The 19585-nt window shown below is 45.8% G+C and overlaps 1 protein-coding gene across 4 annotated transcripts in view; it reads left to right on the top strand.

Annotated features, from left to right (window-relative positions):
• The window catches only part of RIPOR2 (RHO family interacting cell polarization regulator 2), a 214531-nt gene that overhangs the window by 179988 nt on the left and 14958 nt on the right, over positions 1–19585 (top strand). For 3 of the 4 annotated variants that reach the window (XM_088831096.1, XM_055405865.2, XM_055405868.2), the window contains exons 8-15: positions 316–379; positions 5650–5693; positions 6472–6597; positions 6905–7053; positions 8871–9000; positions 12990–13673; positions 16933–17117; positions 19318–19486. In XM_088831096.1, the coding sequence (XP_088687222.1) occupies positions 316–379; positions 5650–5693; positions 6472–6597; positions 6905–7053; positions 8871–9000; positions 12990–13673; positions 16933–17117; positions 19318–19486 (1551 nt within the window). Of the gene's footprint in view, positions 1–315; positions 380–5649; positions 5694–6471; positions 6598–6904; positions 7054–8870; positions 9001–12989; positions 13674–15810; positions 16839–16932; positions 17118–19317; positions 19487–19585 lie in introns of those variants that run through there. The other variant, XM_088831097.1, reaches the window with a different exon arrangement.

A 19585-nucleotide genomic window follows, 5' to 3' on the forward strand; every position in this document is an offset into this window, starting at 1 on the left:
CGAATTTCTATCCCATAGTACTACTGCCTTTTTATATAATCCAGGCCAGTTCTTTTAGAATCTCCCACATTCCGGATCCATCTGACTGTTTATAAGTTAACTTGGTCTCCTGTGCTCTAAATTTCCCACACACTAGAAGGCCCATTTAGGCTTAGGTAAAACATTTTGTCAAGATTGCTCCATGAGCAGGGTCATGTAATTCATCGCAAACAGGTAAATGCCTCTGGTTTGAGCAGTGGTTGTCCACCGCTGTGAGAACATGGTGTGCTTTGAGAGAAGCTTCGTTCTAATGCTGGTCCCCTGTGCTCTTTCTAGAACATGTGCGCCATTGAAGCAGAGCTGGAGAAGCAGCTGGGGGAGTTCTCCATCAAGATGAAAGGTATCCTCCCCCCGGTTTAGAGAGGCAGGCGTCAGTTCTGCAGAGCTCCTCCAAGTGTCACATCACATACTCTATTGTCCTTGCAAAGATACTAGGCCATCCTCTGTCAGCCCTCCCGACTTAATTTATTGATGCTCCAGAACCTTCTCATCCTGAGCCTTGCCTACACTCTTCAATATTTACTATGACAGGATCTCAAACATACACAAACATGGAGAGAATATTACAAGGAACACGCATAGACCCATCACCTCGATTTAATAATTGGCAAGGTTTTGCCGCCTTTGCTTCATCTGTTTCTTCGTCTTTGTTTTTCCTTTGATGAAATAAAACTCAGATGTGGGAGTCTCCCCCTGTAGACTGCCATATGCCTCTCTTAAAGAACAGGGGCAACTTGGGACCTCTCTGGGCGTCCAGTGGTTGGGACTCTGCGCTCTCAGAGCCGAGGGCCCAGGTTCAATCCCTGCTCAGGGAACTATGATCCCACAAGCTGTGTGGTGCTGTCGGGGGAAAAAATAATAGGGCCTCTTACATCACCACATGCTAAGTATTATCACTTCTAATAAAATGAACATGCCTTTGTTATGAATCCATTCCATTGGCAAATGGCCCAGCCATCTTAAAAATGAGTTGTATAGTTGGTTTGTTCAAATCAGGATCCACATTTGGTCCACACATTATCATTGGTCATCAGGTATCTGTTTTTAGTTTACTTTTTATCTAAAACAGACCCCACCGTGTTTTGTTTTGTTTTGAAGTCACTGTTGTACAGAATATCCCACAGTCTAGACTTGTCTTTTGGCTTCTTGGCATCATTGAGTTTGTTCGTTTATGCTCTACTTTCCTGTAAACAACATACCAAGTTCTTTATTTTTAAAGGCTTTTTAGTGTTAACGCTCCCAGAGGACTGTGCGTTTTCCCACTGCCTTTCCGGTACTGACTCCAGAAAGTTCTACCCTAGAAGCAGTGTCAGTTTGCACCACTAGCATCTTCAAAACAAAAAGAAGCTCTAGTGTTAGAAGACAGAGCATCCCCCAGGTGTCAGGCTAACAGTCCAGCAGCCGGCAGGGCTCTCAAACGAGCAGCCATCAGAGCAGGTCCTTTTTCCTTCTGAGTCTGGGCCATCTGCCCACTCACCGTGGGGAAGATGGCTGTGCGTGTGCCTTTCCTTTGCTGAGGTGTCTTAGCAGCTGCACCCCTGGGTTGCTAGTGGGGATTTAATCACCCTCTTGCCTACTTTTTGCCATCAAGGGAGTAGGAGAGGGGCGCTTTTTTAAAAAAGCGTTCAACAGGAGAGCTTTATTTTCCAATGAGTCACCTATCTCAGGAGAGAGATTTTTCCGTCAAGTTCCATGCCTGGAGAGCTTCTCTGTATGAGTATACTTGCCAGTCCACACGGCCTTGACCCTCAGCTGCCCACGTGGCCTTGTTCTTCTCTCCAGCAAATCCCATTGCCAATCAGTCTGTTATTCACTGTGAAGTCTCAACGCTTACTTCACTGCCGAGGTGCGGCATCTGTGCTTTTCTCAGATTTTCGGTCCATCCTCTCCATTTTGAGTCCTCACCTGAGTCAGTGGTTCTAAAACCACTCGGGCCCTGCCCTCCTCTCAGCATGTCAGGGCAGGGTCCGGAGTGTGTGTATCTTTCATCCTCAGGATGATTCTATCAGCACCCTGCTTCTGGAAAACCACTGTCCTGGGTCAGCGTTTCGCAGAGAACACGTCTCTTTCCTTCCCCCAACTCTCGAGGCACCAGCCACGCAGGCTAGCACAGTCTAGGGTCCCACAGCTGAGAGAAATTCCCGTCATACCTATCTTCTCACTGTTAACACAGGCAGTTCCATATGTCCCGTTTCTGACACTGTTATCAAATGCACCAATTTGGGGTGGGATGGTAATTTCCCCATTTCTGGCATGGAGAATGGGGTTAAGTGACTTGTCCCCAAAGTCACACAGTACTTTATTTATTTATTTTGCTGCAGTGCATGGCATGTGGGATCTTAGTTCCCCAACCAGGGATCAAACTCATGCTCCCTGGAACAGAAGTGCAAAGTCTTAACCACTGGACCATCATGGAAGCCCCAGAGGTGGGAAGTTCTAACAAAGTTGAGCAGATATGATAAAAGATTGCCCAAAAAATGTTCTCTTCTATATGGGATGGTCATCCTCCACCCAGCACCCAGGCATCCTGGGAGAGGTGTGGGAGAAAGGGGAACCCCACCCACCAGATCTGGACCTCAGGCCTGATGGTCAGTGAGGACGCTGTGGGGACCCTGCCATCCACTGGGGGACTGGCTGCCCAGCTGAAGAACAAATCTGCATTATGACAAGTTATTGTGATGGATTTACTGAACTTTCTGCTGGCTCCTGCTCTTCCATCACTACCCTTGACTTTGTTCTCTCCACCTACCCAATAGTCTTCCCTGGCTTCTGTCTGGGTACAGGGATCACTCAAACCTGCAAGCTCACTTCTGCTTTCCTAATCTAATATGAAAACCTGAACTATTTCTATGAAGCCTTTCAAGGACAATATCCCCACGAAACTCTTCCTTTCTCTTGATAAAAGGAAGCCAGTCACTCGTGCTGCCAAGAAATCTTGCATCTTTGCAGTTAGCTACTTTATCTGTTATTAATTCTGGTAAGAAAAAATTACCACTCCCACCATACATAGTGACATAAACTGAGGATCTTTCATAACATTCGCAGACCTGGTAACTCAACTTCTTCCTGCCACACCCTTCCCCACTTCCTTTTTCACCCCACCCCAACACACAACAACAAAATCATTCTGTGGGGCTTTTGGCGGGGGTGGGGTAGGTGATGGTGGTAAAAACAATTGATCAAGTGGTCGCTGAGCTCCTGCTGTTGGCCAGCTGCATCCTGGCAAACGGTCCCTGGCCTTGACTTCCACACAGTCTACTGGAGAAAATGGGTGCATGAGCCAGTCCAGTCTAATTCAGTGGCATAAACAACCTGCCTAACCAACAATGTGGCCAACTGCTTAGAAGCCTGGGGGGAGGGCGGAGGAGAAAGTCTTCCCGGACATTTTGTTTTAGAATGAGAGGATCTTGGGCTTCCCAGGTGGCACTAGTGGTAAAGAACCTGCCTTCCAATGCAGGAGGCATAAGAGACTCAGGTTTGATTCCTCAGTCAGGAAGATTCCCCTGGAGGAGGGAATGGCAACTCACTTTAGTATTCTTGCCTAGAGAATCCTATAGACAGAGGAGCCTGCTGGGCGGTTCATAGGGTCACACAGAGTTGGATACGGCTGAGCAACTGAGCAAGCAGGAGAGGACCTTGGGAGGAGAATTGTGGGGCTCCTTGGTGCCAGATTTTAAAGAGGCTCCAGTGCCAGGCTAAAGAGGGAGGGTGCAGAGCCATCCACCAATGTGCACATGAAGATCTGGTCTGTTACCGAAAACACCTTCTTCTCCCAGTTATTACCTACTTCACATTAAGTTCCAGGTAGTGTGCATGTCCAAAAGTCTGTCCTGGCCCTTGCAGCTTTCAGGGCAGGTCCAGCCCAGGAGAGGGGACATCTACAAGGGAGCCAGTAAATCTGCATTATTTATGTCTCTGCATAAATCCATCAGGCCTGTAATGGGACCTCCCAGCTATTCAGCTATTTGGCTGTTTTCCTTGGAGTAGAAAGTGTGACTTCCTTAGCTTCAGAATGGCTCCCCCCAGTGCTAAATTTTGTTAAAATTGTCATGAATTTCCAACCAGCCTTTTCTCTGTGTACGTGCTGCCAGCCAACATGTGTGATCCTTTTTATCTTTGGAAAAGAAGATCCTTGTAGAACTGGAAAAAAAAAGGGATGCGTTCTTCTGGCAGAATGGCCCTTGAGCAAAGGAAGAACAGGGTGGGCGACTGCTCACTGTAGTGTCTGGGGCTTCTGAAGGAGGTCGTAGGAGAGCTGTTTCAGTCGCATTTACAGAAAAGCATCTGCAGGAGCCAGGAAGACAGCCATGGAGATCAAAGGCCCCTCAGCCCCCCACCTCCCATGTCCTTCCCTGGTGCTGACCTCTGTGGCGGGTTTTGGGGTGGTCATCACGAAAGCTCTGTAGACAGTGCCACATTCATCCCCAAACCACTGAGGAACATGAAGTTGTCCCCTCTGAAAGTAACTTTGCCAGGTTGAAAGGACACTCACTAGGCAGTAAGTGCAGATGTTTCATTTATGCCATCAGTACCGTAATGGCTTACATAAGCCAATAGGACTTGAAGAAGCATAGCATAGCCCCAGGCCTGTTGTCACCTACCTACTGCTGAATGCCACATATCGTGATAATCACAGTACCAGTGCAATGCAACTACAAGCAATTCCAAAAACATTTTGCTTTAATAACATGAGCTGAGAAGCTCAAAAACACCTGTACCAAGTAGCTTTCTCCCATTTGGAGAAGTTCTTCCAATACACAATTTCTGGTGATTTTGAAAGGGAAAAAAGAAAAACCTTCAAAGGATTTTCACCTTTACTCTCCTTTCTCCAGCAAGGATATCAGATCAGTTTTTAGTTTTTTGTTTCGTTTTGCTTTCTTTTTTAACCAGGCCACCACTGTAATTGCCCAAGTAGGTAAACAGGCAGTAGATGAATTCTGAATAGTCTGTAGAGGTTTTTAGAGAGTGCTTAGGATTTTATTGGAATCGGCATATCCAGCCAATTTGGATTTCTAAAAACAAGTTGATTGTGCTTTGCTTCAGAAGTACTAAAAATAAAAAGACTAATCCTCCAGAAAACTATTAGTGAAAATTGGTTTCTTTAATTCTGCTCTTATTTCAGTAAATCTTTTTAAGAGGCTTGTTAATGTTCTACTTGTTAGTAGAAACTGGTCCTCAATGGAGTGATTCTGTGGATGGAGAGGTGTGAGGGACTGGTAAGTTGCTGCCATCTACTGACAGAGAGTGGTAACAGCAGGTGCTTTTTGACACCTCCTTGGACCTTCTCTATCTTAACCCTGGCATCACTCATGGAACTGGTGGAAAGCAGATTCAATTGTCTCACAGTCTCACGACTTAACGGGGCTCTTCATAGAAGAAACAGCCTTATCTGCCTGGCGAGCACATCTCCCATCATCCCAGCAAGGAATGTCCTCTCTTGCTGAGACAGATTGAATTCCCAACAATAGCTGTGCCCACAGAGGGTCCCCAGAAAATATTACAGGAGTTTTCACAAAGGCCTGACACTTTGAGTTTTACAAATGTGCCAGTGAGGGTTTGTAAAGAGGAGAAATTGACTCTGTGTGTCTGATCCCACCTGTTTGCTTACAGGTCTGGCTGGCTTTGCTCGCCTCTGTCCTGGAGATCAATATGAAGTAAGTATGGTGTCAGTCTGGGTGTTGGACTTGAGAGACGAGAGTCAGTTGTCATTATTTTGCCTCTTAGTTGTCTTTTTATTTGTATTTTTTTTATTTTGAAAAAGAAAGTTGGGCCCATAAGAAAGTTTAGAGATTAGTATCAGTTCAGTTCAGTTCAGTCGCTCAGTCGTGACCGACTCTTTGCGACCCCATGAATCACAGCACGCCAGGCCTCCCTGTCCATCACCAACTCCCGGAGTTCACTCAGACTTATGTCCATCGAGTCGGTGATGCCATCCAGCCATCTCATTCTCTGTCGTCCCCTTCTCCTCCTGTCCCCAATCCCTCCCAGCATCAGAGTCTTTTCCAGTGAGTCAACTCTTCGCATGAGGTGGCCAAAGTATATTGGAGTTTCAGCTTTAGCATCAGGCCTTCCAATGAAGGATCGATCTCCTTTAGAATGAACTGGTTGGATCTCCTATAAGACCTCTCATATATGGGTCATCTGTTCATTGAAAGGACTGATACAATAAACTTTTTTTAAAGGAAGGCCTTCGCGCCCGGTCCGAGAGAAGCAGAACTTACTCCCTTTGGAAAGTCTTTCCCCACTGGTGTTCTGCTTCACCCACCCCCACCCCGAGAATTCAGAAGAAGTGACAGTCAGGATGTGGCCTGAGGATGTTGGAGAAGGGGAGGAGCGGCAGCGGTTTTTAACCTGCCTTTTCGATCCTGATGTTCGGAGGGAAGGTGGGTGAGGGCGGTGGAACCTGAGGACCCTTTGGTGTCTTCTCCCCAGATTTTCATGAAGTACGGCCGACAGAGGTGGAAACTGAAAGGCAGGATAGAGGTCAACGGCAAACAGAGCTGGGATGGAGAAGAAATGGTGTTCCTGCCGCTGATAGTCGGGTTCATTTCCATCAAGGTACGGTGTCAGCACTGCTGCGTGTTGTCTTTGCTGCTGCCACAGCTGAATGGTCTGTCAGGGAGACCTGTCCCCGAGACCTCTGCCTGCTGCCCCTCCACCCCCCAGACCGCTGTCTGTGCTACAGGCACATCACCAGACCCACCCTCGTGTCAGCGCGGCAGTGTAAATGTGAGACGGGCTTGGAAACACCCACCTCCAGCTTCAGATATGATTCTGAAATGCCTGCCCCGGCCGAGAAAAGCAGAGGGGGTGCCTTCGACCAGCGCTGTCCTGTAAGGCCTTTCTCCCTTCCCTCTCCCACCAGGTCACAGAACTCAAAGGGCTGGCGACTCACCTCCTGGTCGGCAGCGTGACCTGTGAGACCAAAGAGCTGTTTGCAGCCCGACCTCAGGTGGTGGCTGTGGACATCAATGACCTTGGCACCATCAAACTCAACCTGGAAATCACCTGGTAGTAAGTTGCCCTTTTTTATATCATCGCAATGAAAATACGTGTCACAGGCTTGTGCTGTTCCTGGGGTGGCGCATGGACTATCAGAATCACCAGGGAGCTTGGCGTGAACACTGACTTTCAGGCCCCACCCCAGGGCCCAGGAATCTCTTTAACAGGGTTGCTAGGTGTTCACATATGTTAATATCATATCACTACTCTCCTCTTTGACTTTCTGTTTTTAAACATTTTATCCTGCCTCCATCCCTCCTTCTCAACCCTTGAATGTGTATAAAGAAATGTATCTCTCAAGTCAACTGATGTGAAGGAAAGAAACGGTCCAGTATGAGATACTTTGTCTGCAGAAAGATCCTGATGCTTGCTGTGGTGTCTTCACTGCTTAACCCTCTTTATCGCAGACATCATACGCTGCTTTGGAAAGCTTTGGGTATCCTTAGTCTCTCCACACTCTAAATGCTGAAATAGAATATTTCCAAAGGGCAAGAGAAATCTTTTGTCCAAGTACAGAACTTAAAAGTAGTTTTCTGCTAAGAAGGGTGGGGGTGGCAGGGAGGCTCAAGAGGGAGGGGACATGTGTATACTTATGGCTGATATACGTTGTTGTATGGCCGAAACCAGCACAACATTGTAATGCAATGATCCTCCAAATAAAAAGTGGTTTTCTGAAGTCATCCCATGAGAAAGGTCTTGCTAAGTCATGAAACACTGGTTGCTCACAGCAGTTGACCTTATGTCCCTGTTACCAAGTAACGAGGGCCTGTCGAATATTAACGTCTGGGCCCCTTTACAATACAGAGGGTCAGGCATGGAAGCAGCAAAGATGTGTAACCTTGTCACCGGAATAGTGTCCACATGATTTGCCTAGCCCATCTCTCCTCATAATTTGTAACGACTGACATCTCAAATGCAAGCTCCTGCTGGATGAGCCCATGGCAGGATGTCAGATGGCATCATTGTGAACAGACTGTCGTCCTCTCAATCACGCAGCAGGCTCTGGGTGAACTGAAATGAACAGGAGTGTTTTCTTCAGCACCAAACAATAATCTATCACTCTCCTGTATCATTAAAGCATCTGTCCTTGCAAAGCTCCAGGCATTTTTACAGACTTCTTCAACATCTTGTGTTATGCTAAGTCACTTCATTCGTGTCCAACGCTTTGCAACTCTATGGACTGTAACCTCCCAGGCTCCTCTATCCCTGGGATTCTCCAGGCAAGAATACTGGAGCGGGTTGACATGCCCTCCTCCAGGGGATCTTCCTGACCTAGAGATCACACCCACATTTCCTGTGGCTCCTGCATCACAGGCAGATTCTTTTTGTTTATGTCTCTAATATGAATGAAGAAGCAGATTTAACTGGTATCCAGGTGTGCACATAAATTGTGCTTAAAACTGTGGTGATAATCTGTGGTCCCTTGGGTGAGTCTAGACTTCTTTTCTGCTCCACTTTTTGAAAATCATGGTTTGTTTGGTGACAGACCAATTTGGTCAAACCACCCCAGCTCTCCAGCTTCCCTGGGGCTCAGTGGTGAAGAATCTGCCTGCCAACACAGGAGACACGGGTTCTATCTCTGGGTTGGGATAATTCCTGGAGAAGAGAATGGCAGCCTACTCCAGTATTCTTGCCTGGACAGAGGAGCCTTGCCGGCTACAGTCCAAGGGGTCACAGAGTCAGACATGCCTTAGTGACTGAACAACAAACAAGCCTAGTTCCCACTGGCTCGAGTTTACATTAGTATAATGAGGTGCTTTCTTGGCCTGCGGTCCGGTGATGATGGGTGATTTTAACAAGCATGTTCATGGGGTCCTGTTGTTTTGCAGTCCATTTGACGTGGAGGACATGACCCCATCCTCGGGTGCTGGGAACAAGGTGGCCGCCCTCCAGAGAAGAATGTCCATGTATAGCCAGGGTACCCCGGAAACGCCCACCTTCAAAGATCACTCCTTCTTCGTAAGTTCTGTGTGCTTTCTGGGGGAGAGATGATGAACCTGAGGCAGTGCTTGCATCCAGCCTCTGAAATGCTTAACTTACAGTGTTAGGGAGTCTCTATAATTCCTAATGCAGTCATCCCTCTGTATCCTCGGGGGTTCGTTCTGGGAACTCCACTTTGATAGCTAAATTCGAGGATGCTCCAATCAGTCCTTTATATGAAATGGCAGTGTTTGCACATAACCTTCACATCCTCCCATGTATGCCAGATCATCTCTAGATTACCTGTGATACTTAATGTAATGCAAATGACACATAAATGGTTGTAAATACAGTGTAAATGCTATGTAAATAGTTGCCAGCAAATTGGCAAATTGAAGTTTTCCTTTTTGGAACTTTCGGGAATTTCTTTTCCATGGATGCAAAACCCTCAGATACAGAGGGGAGGGCCGACTGTGACGTCATCTTCGAGTTCACCCTATCCCAATGGTGACTAAGGGAAGCACCTGCCTAAATGCCCATGGCCACTGGCACCCAGGTGGTCAACCCCCTCCGTCCCTGCTCTGCTCTCCCCCCACTTACCAGCGCATGTCAACTTTTCCATCCATTCTCTGAGATCAGCCTTTTGAAGAAGTAGATGTAAATAAGGGCCCCTTGTTTTAATCAGAAACGCTTGCTTAAGAGCTGACAGAAACATAGTAACCTGCTACTTTCCACTAACTCCCCATCTTGCTTTGACTTCTGAAGAGATGGTTGCATCCTTCACCAGACAAGCCAAGGCTGTCTGTTTTGAGTGCCTTGCAAGACTCTTTCTTTGCCAAGCTGCACCGCAGCCGCTCTTTCAGTGACCTGCCCTCCCTCAGGCTGAGACCCAAGGCCGTGCTAGAGTTTTATGTGAGTGTGGGTGGCCCGCCGGGGTGTGACGTGCTTGCCTTTGGGGGCTGGTGGCATGTATGCTTTGGCATGCCTCTTGTTTTATCTTCGCTCTCATGCTCACTGGCTAACGGTTCCAGGTCTCCTGTCCCCAGGGTGGGAAATTTGGGCTTGCATGCACCTTTGTGAGAGAGGCTGTTTGTCCTTCCCTTCCCATGATCTCTGCTTTTGTGCTGTGACTTTTCTCCACTGTGGCAAAGATATCCATGGTAACAAGATTGTCATTTAAAAAAACGCAGTTACACGTGAAATCAAAGAAGCTTCTCTTTCACAAGTTAAGCTACTGTATCACTAATATCAATCTTTACAGTTGCAGCCTTCAAAAACTGGCATTTGAGGAAGTCAGAAAGATTTAAACCAATTTTCCTAGAGCTCTTTTTATTGAAAGAGGTTCTTAGCCTTAGTGCGTTTTATACTGTCATAGTAAAAGAGACTCTGATTTTCAGTCAAAGATGTAATAAGTTACCTACATATATGTGTTGCCCTTTATGTCACAGGAGAATAAACATATGTACGTACATACCTGGAATGTTCTGCCCTTTACAGACATATAAAGTAATCTTTGAATGTCCAAAGAGGAAAGGGTTAAAAGTCTTCTGGTTAATAATAATAATAATAACCTCTTATTCATTGAATTAAAAGAAACACACAGGTAAAATGGAGGAGGCTAAACTCCAATAAAATTTCCAAGGGAAGTAGGAAGACGATATGGGAAAGATAAAGCAGGCAGCAGCTGATAAGAGTAACCACCAAGGCCAAATGTGTATTCATGCTCATACAGTGCGAGTCGGAGGGCTGGGGAGGGAGCTGGCAGCGATTTTAGTCACATCATTTAAACAAGAGCAAGATTAGAAGAAAAATGTGATGGCTTCCTATAGCTTTTTGAACTATATGTTCATAAAGCCTTTTGAACTTGATGCACACAGACTCCTCAGAGCAGCCAGTTCCCTTCCGGCCCAGTTCTCCGGGCCCACCTCTCATCCCTCCAGGCTTCATTCTCTGCCCAACGCCCCGCTTCCCCATGCACCCTCCCTCTCAGGATCTCCCACAGACTGCTGTTCCTTCTAGAACACACTTCCTCCCCCTCCTTCCTTTCTTCTCCGTCTTCTAGGGCTGAGTTCCAGGTTGTCTCTCTCCCAGGCTGCAGCCGCCCCCTTGCGCCAGCGCCCAATCACCCGTCAGTTAAACATGCCTGCCCCCCTGTGCCTGTTTGTAGGCTCGGCCCCTTGGCAGCCGGTACAGCCCCTTCGACAGGCAGATCAGTCTCACTTGCCACTGAAGTCCAAGCAAATAGCGGCTTGGGAATGTGAGGCTGCAGAGAAATGGCTGAAGTGGAGCTTGGAGTTTAAATAAGAATCCAGATCACCCAGGCCCCCCTCCTTACTTAGCCAGGGCCTCCGCCTCCGTCAGAGCCGCTGGGAATGTGTGTTCTGAAGGCGAGTTGAGGCTGGGCCGGACAGCTCAGAGGACCGGGGCTCTGTGGGATGCCCAGGGGGCCCCATGGAGGAAGTGCCGGGAGCAGGACTCAGCCTTCCGCCATTTCTCCCCAGAAGCTTCCTCTTTCATCTCTCCCTGGAGGCATAAAGCCTGTTTGGGGTGGATGAGAGTCGGGTACAGATAGAGGAGGAAGGAAACTGAAGTGAAGGAGCTGGCGGTAGTAGGGGGAGCAGAAGCACCCCCACAACGGTCCCTGCAACTCCCTTCACCCCTCCCCACCCCACCCCGCCCCCCGGACTCTGGGAGCACTTTTCAGTAATCACTAATCCAGGAAAATATTCTCCGTTTTAGACACAAAGAAAGTGAGCCTGCAGAGGTCACTTGAGGGTCCCAGTGACACATCCTGAGGTTCCAACCAGACGAGAGTGGAGAGTTTGGGTTGAAAGAGCAGGTGTGGGGACCAGGGACACTGCTGGAGGAGAATGGGGAGCCGCTTTCTGTCTGCTTCCCACTTCATTTGCCGCAACATTTTTGTTTCCTGGGTGTATTCCCAGCACTGTCGTGATCAATGTTGCTGTTGTTTTTAATTTTTTTTATTTTTTTGTCAATGCCACATGGCATGTGGGTCTTCGTTCCCCAACTGGGGATCAAACCTGTGCCTCATGCTGTGGGAGCACAAAGTCCTAACCACTGCACCACCAGGGAAGTCCCTCATTGTTTTATATGAAGTTAAACTAGGTACTTATATTTACTTAAACAATCAAATCTGGAATCCAAGAGAAAGTATTCATTTTGAAGGAGTCGATCTCAAATAACTAGAAAACTTTTCCCACTGAACAGTGTTTGGCACTTCAACACTACGCAGACCACAGTGTCAGGAAAGATGACTTGGAGATTGTGAATGCCTGCATAAATGAATTATCTTGGTTACCTGGGTATTTCTGACCTCTGTCTTCTGAGTTCTGCTTCACGGATCACAGAGCTGGGGCTATCCGGCAGAGCACCTGGGGCTTCCAGACACCCTGGGAGCTCTGGGGTTTGCAGCCCTGGAACACAGTTATTTAGTTCATCAGTCTTTTTCTCCTCTTTTTATAGAAGCTCTGCAAACATATTTCTGAATTTGAATTATTTGTGGCATGGTTACTGAATTAATAAAACATTTTCCAGGGCTTGGGATTTGTGGGTAGAGATTTTCAAAAAATAATTTATGAGAAATGAAGCAGAACAAAGCATCACATCTTTTGAATGAAATAGCATGAATGCTGGAAAGCCCTTTAAGATCGATGCCAAAAAAAAAGAAACGGTAGTGTTCTTAACTATGGCTGCCAGATATTGTGAGATCCTGGAATTTAGGAAACAAGCGCTGTTGCCCTGCCCCCAACTTTTTTGTTTAAAAAATGTCAAACCTGAGACCAGTACAATGAACTTTTAAGTAGGTTCAATAATGGAAATAGAGTTTTTAAAGGCTTGTTTTGTTTTGCCATGCTTGCAGGCACACACACACACAATCAACAAATACAATGTTAATATCGTGAAAGGTCTGTTTCTTATTTTAATTGTCTTACATTTTGTCTCGAAATGAACAAGGCCAAACACATCCTGTGTTTCCAAAATCATAATGATTTGCCTTTTACCTACAGTCAAATCTACCTGATGACATCTTTGAAAACGGGAAGGCAACCGAGGAGAAAATGCCACTGTCCCTCAGTTTCAGCGACCTGCCCAACGAGGACTGCACCCTCGCCCCCGGCCCAGCCGACTCTCTTCCTGGCGCGTGCGCGGCAAGTCCAGAAATCACCATCACCTCCGCAGAGCTGCCCCCAGGCAGGCAATCCTCCCAGAACGAGGGCTTGGAGGACTACAGCTCGGCCTCTTGCAGCAGCTCCTCGAGAGAAGGCTCAGAGCCCCGGCGCCACCCCGAGGGAGAGACCCAAGGGCCGGGGAAGCCCGAGGGCTGCCGAGCAGCCATGGGTGCCGGGCCGGAGCGCCTGTTCCTGCAGAAGGGAGTCGCAGAGGCCCTTCTGCAAGAGGCCCTTCTGCAAGAGGCCTCCGAACTCAAGCCCGTGGAGCTGGACACTTTTGAAGGAAACATCACGAAACAGCTGGTCAAGAGGCTCACCTCGGCAGAGGTGCCGGCGGCCACCGAGAGGCTGCTGTCTGAGGGCTCAGTCAGTGCAGAGTCGGAAGGCTGTAGGTCTTTCCTGGATGGAAGCCTAGAGGATGCCTTTAATGGGCTTTTCCTTGCGTTAGAACCACACAAAGAGCAGTATAAAGAGTTTCAGGATCTGAACCAAGAAGTCATGCACCTGGATGATATTCTAAAAGTAAGTACCTTTTCAGGGAAATTAGATTAGTTTCTGACAGTCTCTTAAGCCAACATTCTATTTAAAATCTTTTTTTTTTTTTTAATCCTTCCCTATCACAGGATCAGTAGATATCAATATGTAAATGACATTGATTTTTTAATACTAGTTGTTGTTTAGTTGCTGAGTCGTGTCTGACTCTTTGTGACCCCAAGGACTGTAGCCCACCAGGCTCCTCTGTCCATGGGATTCTCCAGGCAAGAATACTGGAGTGGGTTGCCATTTCCTTCTTCAGGGCATCTTCCCTACCCAGGGATCGAACCTGGGTCTCCTGGGCTCTTTACCGACTGAACTACCAGAGAAGCCCCTAAACCACCACCAAATGGCATTTATTTTTTAATACTAGTTGTTGTTTAGTTGCTAAGTCATATCCAACAGTTTTTGCAACTCCATGGGCTATAACTCCTCAGGCTTCTCTGTCCGTGGGATTTCCCAGGCAAGAATACTGGAGTGGGTTGCCATTTACTACTAGTAGCATATGTTAATTTTTATTTTCCTGATAACAGATCAACTTTAGGAGAATGACTGGGAGTCAAATTAACAGCTCTAGAATATCTAAACTCCCTGAGCCCCAGAGTTCATCATTCAGATCCCAAATGTGAAACAAATGGTGGCCTTTTGAGCATCATATCTCATTGAGATGTTGCTGGAGAGGGTCCCTCTTGGAGTTTCCAGGAAGCAGGAAGTCCCTGCCCTAGGTTGAAGACAGAGTTGGGCAGCCAGGATGTGAGGACCACGGGCATCTCTCCCCACCCAGGGCACGACCTCCTAGAGGATTCCCTTCTCAGCAGTTGGCCCAAATCAGTGAATTAGAAACCCAGATTAATCACTCAAAAATAATCTAGAAGTCAGAGGACCCTGACTCCACTAGAGATATCTTCCTCTCTCCTGTTCCCAGTTAGACCACTCAGGATAGACATGGGAAGAGAGGATTCAGAAAGGTGATTTCTTCTTGGTCAGGAGAGCCTCTTAATGAGGTCATTACTGCTACCCCAGAATGTATCTGCCTCCACTTGGTAGATAAAATTTAATGCAGATTAAAATTTTAAAAACATGGCACAAGACAGAACTGGAACTTCTGTCCTAAAACCCACTGCCACTTCTTATATTCTTTGCTTTGCCACTTTGATGTCTAGTGCCATAAAAAGAGAACTTGGATCCTTTCTCTTGAAAGAGCAGTGCTTTGGGGACATGTTCTATAAGATTAGCTTGAAAATACAGTGCCAGGGGCAAGCAGAGAATCAGCCCACAGAAGTCTGTTGCATCCCTCGATATGATGGTTTGAAAATGTGGCCTTCCCCGTGGCATCTGGAACTACCTTCCCAAGGCTATTCTGACAGTTGCGGTCATAATGACCTGGCTCTGGAGGGCATGTCTGCCCAGGGCGGAGGAGAATTCAGGCTCTGAGTCTCCACGTCCTCCATTGCTCATGACAGATTGATTCTGCTGTAGTATAGCCTCTTAGCAGCAGGGAAGGACTCTGAATCTGCTTCCCATCAAACATAACTCCAGAGCGTCAGCTCAGGGCTCATGGATGGAAGCTGCTTGTCTAGTATCCCAATAAAAACTTCTTTGATCCCTTCAACAAGTGCTTATCTGCACAGTTGACCAGCTTTGCTTAGTGTGCAGAAAAGTGTTAAATGTGAAGAGCCAAGACACAATCCACCTAAAATAAATGCCTCAAAGAAAGCTAGTGGTGATGGCAGCCCCCATTTCCAGGCATCTAGGGTGCTCAGTCCACCAGGAAGCACTGAGCAAGTCATCCATTGGTCTTCTAAAAACCTGGTGGCTGTCAGTTTCTTTCAAGATTTTTATTTCAATCTGCTCTTGTTCCAAAACTGTCCTAAATTTCTTAACTGCCCCCTTTCTTTCTTTTGATCGTATTTAAACACATCCATACTGTGCACAATCAGGTTCTGCAGTCTAGCTTAGGAAAGAAGACCCTAGAAGTGGGTTGAGTTGGGAATGGCTCCTCCTCTCTCTCTGAGATGGAAAATGACATTAGAGTCAAGATCTGGGGCAAGTGGCTTTGTCTCCAGCCAGGATTAAAGCATCTGCTGGCAAAGCATTCTCTTTTTTTCCTCCTTCACATTCCTAGGATGCTAAACACCTTGAGGATCAGAAACTAAATGGTGCTGCCTCTTGGATGGAGACCACTGAGGGTGAATGAAACAACTCTGATTTAAAAGACTCAGACTCCTGCCAGGCCCTTCCGACCCTGTGTAACGAAGTCAGCAGGGAGTGCCACCTAACTGGATGGAGGACATTTAGCTCCTTTTACTTGCAGGATTTGTCCCGTTCAATCCCTCCCAACATCCTTTTGACTATTTGGAAGAACTTCTCCCCATCTCTGCACTCAAAGCAACGGGCATTCCCCTGTTTGTAATGTTTCTGTTTAATGTCCAGAAATACAGAATTCTCCAGGCCATAGAATGGATTTGCTAACATAATTCCAGGGCCCAGCCAGGGAAGAGATGGAAGTTGTTCCTTCAAAGACAAAGTTGTAAAGGAAGCACAGCAACTCCTTGTCATGCTCGTGCCATTTATTTTCTTCTCAATGCTCAAAGGAAAATTACATGCTGTGAATGTAAAATTAATATTTAAACCTACTTAGAAAGTGTGCATTAGTGAATCTGAGTAGTTTTCTGTTTCTGGGATTTGTTTTGTGAATCCTTTAGGACAGCTGCCTTAGTTAGCTTGCCCTGTCTCAGGGCACGGACCACGTTGCCACTTGGAGTTAAGAGATTGGTTAGTAGTTGGCATTGACCCTTTAGATTTGTCTGCCAGTTGAATTTTATTTGGGGTTGAGCACTATTAAGAGAGAGAATAGCCATTCTGTTTCCCAAGACTTTGTGATTGTAATATTTTTAAAACTTTTGATTATAAATATTTCAAACAGGAATAGAAAGAATCAAATAATGGATCCCAATATGGCCATAAGCACACTTCCACAATGCTCAATTCATGGCCAAACTTGTCTTCCTCTACCCGCTTCCTTCCCTCCGGATTGTTTTGGAACAAATCCCAGATACTGTGTCACTTTATCCACGGTTGTACTTTTTTATAAGAAGAGTTTTAAATGAATTTTTTTAATGCCAACAAAAAAATAAAAATAAAAGCTTGAAAAAAAAGAAAGTGTCGCATCTCCCATTGGGTGTCTTTGCTGTGTTTCTCCTTCCGAATATGTTGATATTCTCCTTGGTACCTTCTGCCTTTGCAGTGCAAGCCAGCAGTAAGCCGAAGCAGGTCTTCCAGTTTAAGTCTTACTGTTGAAAGTGCTTTAGAAAGCTTTGATTTCCTGAACACCTCTGATTTTGACGAGGAGGAGGAGGATGGTGATGAGGTTTGTAATGTTGGAGGAGGTGCTGACTCAGTATTTTCAGACACTGAGACTGAGAAAAATAGGTAAGTCTTGAAGTCAGCATCTGCTGCTTCTCCTGTCATTGCTGGTACAGCAGTTCTTTATTGCTACCAGATAGGACCTGATACACATCTTCAGGAAGATAAACCCCTCTACCTGAACTGGTTTCCAGATCCTTTTCACTGTCCAGTACAATTTTTAATTATAGTTCACCTCTTTTGGTGTTGTTTAAGAAAAATGAAATTTTCTTCTTTATAAATGAAAGGGAAACTTTTGTACAAGTATGTGCACATTTATGTATAAGTATAGATGGATACATGTCCATCTTGTAGGTTTCAGAGTCTACAGCTTGGCCCCAGTGTAGTGAATTTCAAATTAACTCCGCATACTATGTTTCTGGAGAACTCTTACTGGATGATCAGTCTTGACCTGGTTCTCCTGGATTTGCATCTTATTCCTAATTTCTTCATTTTGTTAGACTTTGCTTTTCCAACCCCTTATCTCTCTATTTCTTTTGGCTATTGGGTCTTTGCAGTCGATTAAGCTCATCAGTGCCTTTTTCAAAGCCAGGCTTAAAACCCATGGCACATATTTTCCTTAGGATGTAGGAAGGGATGACTAATAACGGATATCGGCCAGTGGATCTACAGGCCTCTGGGTGGAGAACGTGGCCTTCTCTAGGATGGAGATGAATCAGGACAGTGGGAAGGGAGGATAAAGATGAAATAGTATCACTTTCTTCCTGGGCTTTGTTGTACCAAACCACATGCTTAGAGCTAGAGCCTGGGGTCCAATCTGTAAGCACAGTGAACATAACTCCATCAATTTGCTGGAAAAAAAAAAATTGCAAAAACACTTTCCCAAAGGAAAGGGTGGATTTCCATGCGTCTTTTCTTTTGACATTATACACAGGTTTTCAAACTACAGCAAGCTATGACTGTTCAGCCTTTACAAGCCTCTCTGGGTGGTATTCCTGGAGGGTTTCTTCTGCCAAAATGAAACCAGGAAAAGAAAAAGGGAGAAATAGAATTTATCCCTTGAGCAAATTGGGAGTGTAACAAAGAGAATTTATGAAATGAATGTCATGTTCAAGTTACCTTTCTGCATTCTACACTGAGATTTTCTAACTTAACTGCATTTGTGAAATGCTTCTTAAATCAAACCTCTTATTATATACTTGTTAGCTGAAGCTATCACATAATAGATCAAGGTTTTTCTTCTTAATATAATCGTTCTAAGAACAAAAATATCATAGCCTTCGTAAATTCTACAAAACATTCCTATTAAAGATGTCTAATTTGATCAGTCTTACTGTGTGTTATCAGACATTTAGGGAAAATGTGTATGTGTGTGTGTGTATTTTAAATGTGGATTGACTACACGCTGAATGTTTTCCTCTTGGAAACCCAGTGTGAATCAGAGTAAAGCTTTCAATGCCTTTAAACTCTGATGCATGATCTTTTTAAATTGTGGGGACTGGGGAGCATGAAACTAGAACCCAAAAATTACCTAGCTGTGTGAACTAGGATGCTGTGGTTAACATCTCTGCTGGTCATTCCTTCCATGGGTGAAACGAGACCCTTCTCTCCCTCTTTCCCCCCTGCACAGATTCATTTTAAGAATAAAATTAGATAATAAATGCAACACACTTATCTCTAAATATAAGTGCCCATCATGATACAACTTTAGATATTTCAGCGGTGTTTACACAAAACTTGCAAGGCAGAAGAAAGTGATGCAAATGCTCTTTTTGTGAACATCATGTTTCTTCCCAGTGGCTTTGCTTTCTCTTTTTCTTCAAGTGGCAGTTGATTCAAGGCCAGGAAAAAGCCTTGACTGATTATTTTAATGGTTTTGCTCTTGGGAAACCACAAATACAGAGGACAGTTTTATCCCAGAAATTTGGCAAATCACCCCATCAACAGAGCACAAATATGCCCCCAGTTGAAGTCACATTTCAGAAGACTTCTTGGTGAGATGAATTTACAAATAGTTTATTGTGCTTGAGAAGCAGAGAACTCTGGAAGCAATCTATTTGTAGGATCTCTTTAATATTAGGCAAATTGGTGACCAGGCTTAGTGATAAAGTAGTATTCGAAGGGTATCTCGATATTTTGAGGTAAGAAATGCAAGTCTTTTCAGTGGGTGCTGTGGGGGCCTGACACATGCCATGTTGAGTTTTGACCTGTGGTCTCCGTGCAGAAAGAAACAGCTAACGTTTCGCTCCCCTTCCTGCTTCAACAGTTACAGATCGGTTCACCCAGAAGCCAGGGGGCATCTCAGCGAAGCCCTAACTGAGGATACGGGAGTTGGGACTAGTGTGGCAGGAAGCCCTCTCCCGCTGACCACGGGGAATGAAAGCCTGGACCTTACCATCATCAGGCACCTCCAGTACTGCACCCAGCTCGTCCAGGTAGGACTGGCAACTGAACCGGGTTTTCAGAGCCCAGGTTGTTGATGCACCAAGAATGTGTGTTTCCTTTTTTTTCAGTTTTCCCAGGAAAAGGAGAAT

The sequence above is a fragment of the Moschus berezovskii genome, chromosome 23 (genome assembly GCF_049115385.1).
Source record: "Moschus berezovskii isolate FMDL1 chromosome 23, NW_MosBer_1.0, whole genome shotgun sequence".
Lineage (NCBI taxonomy): Eukaryota > Metazoa > Chordata > Mammalia > Artiodactyla > Moschidae > Moschus > Moschus berezovskii.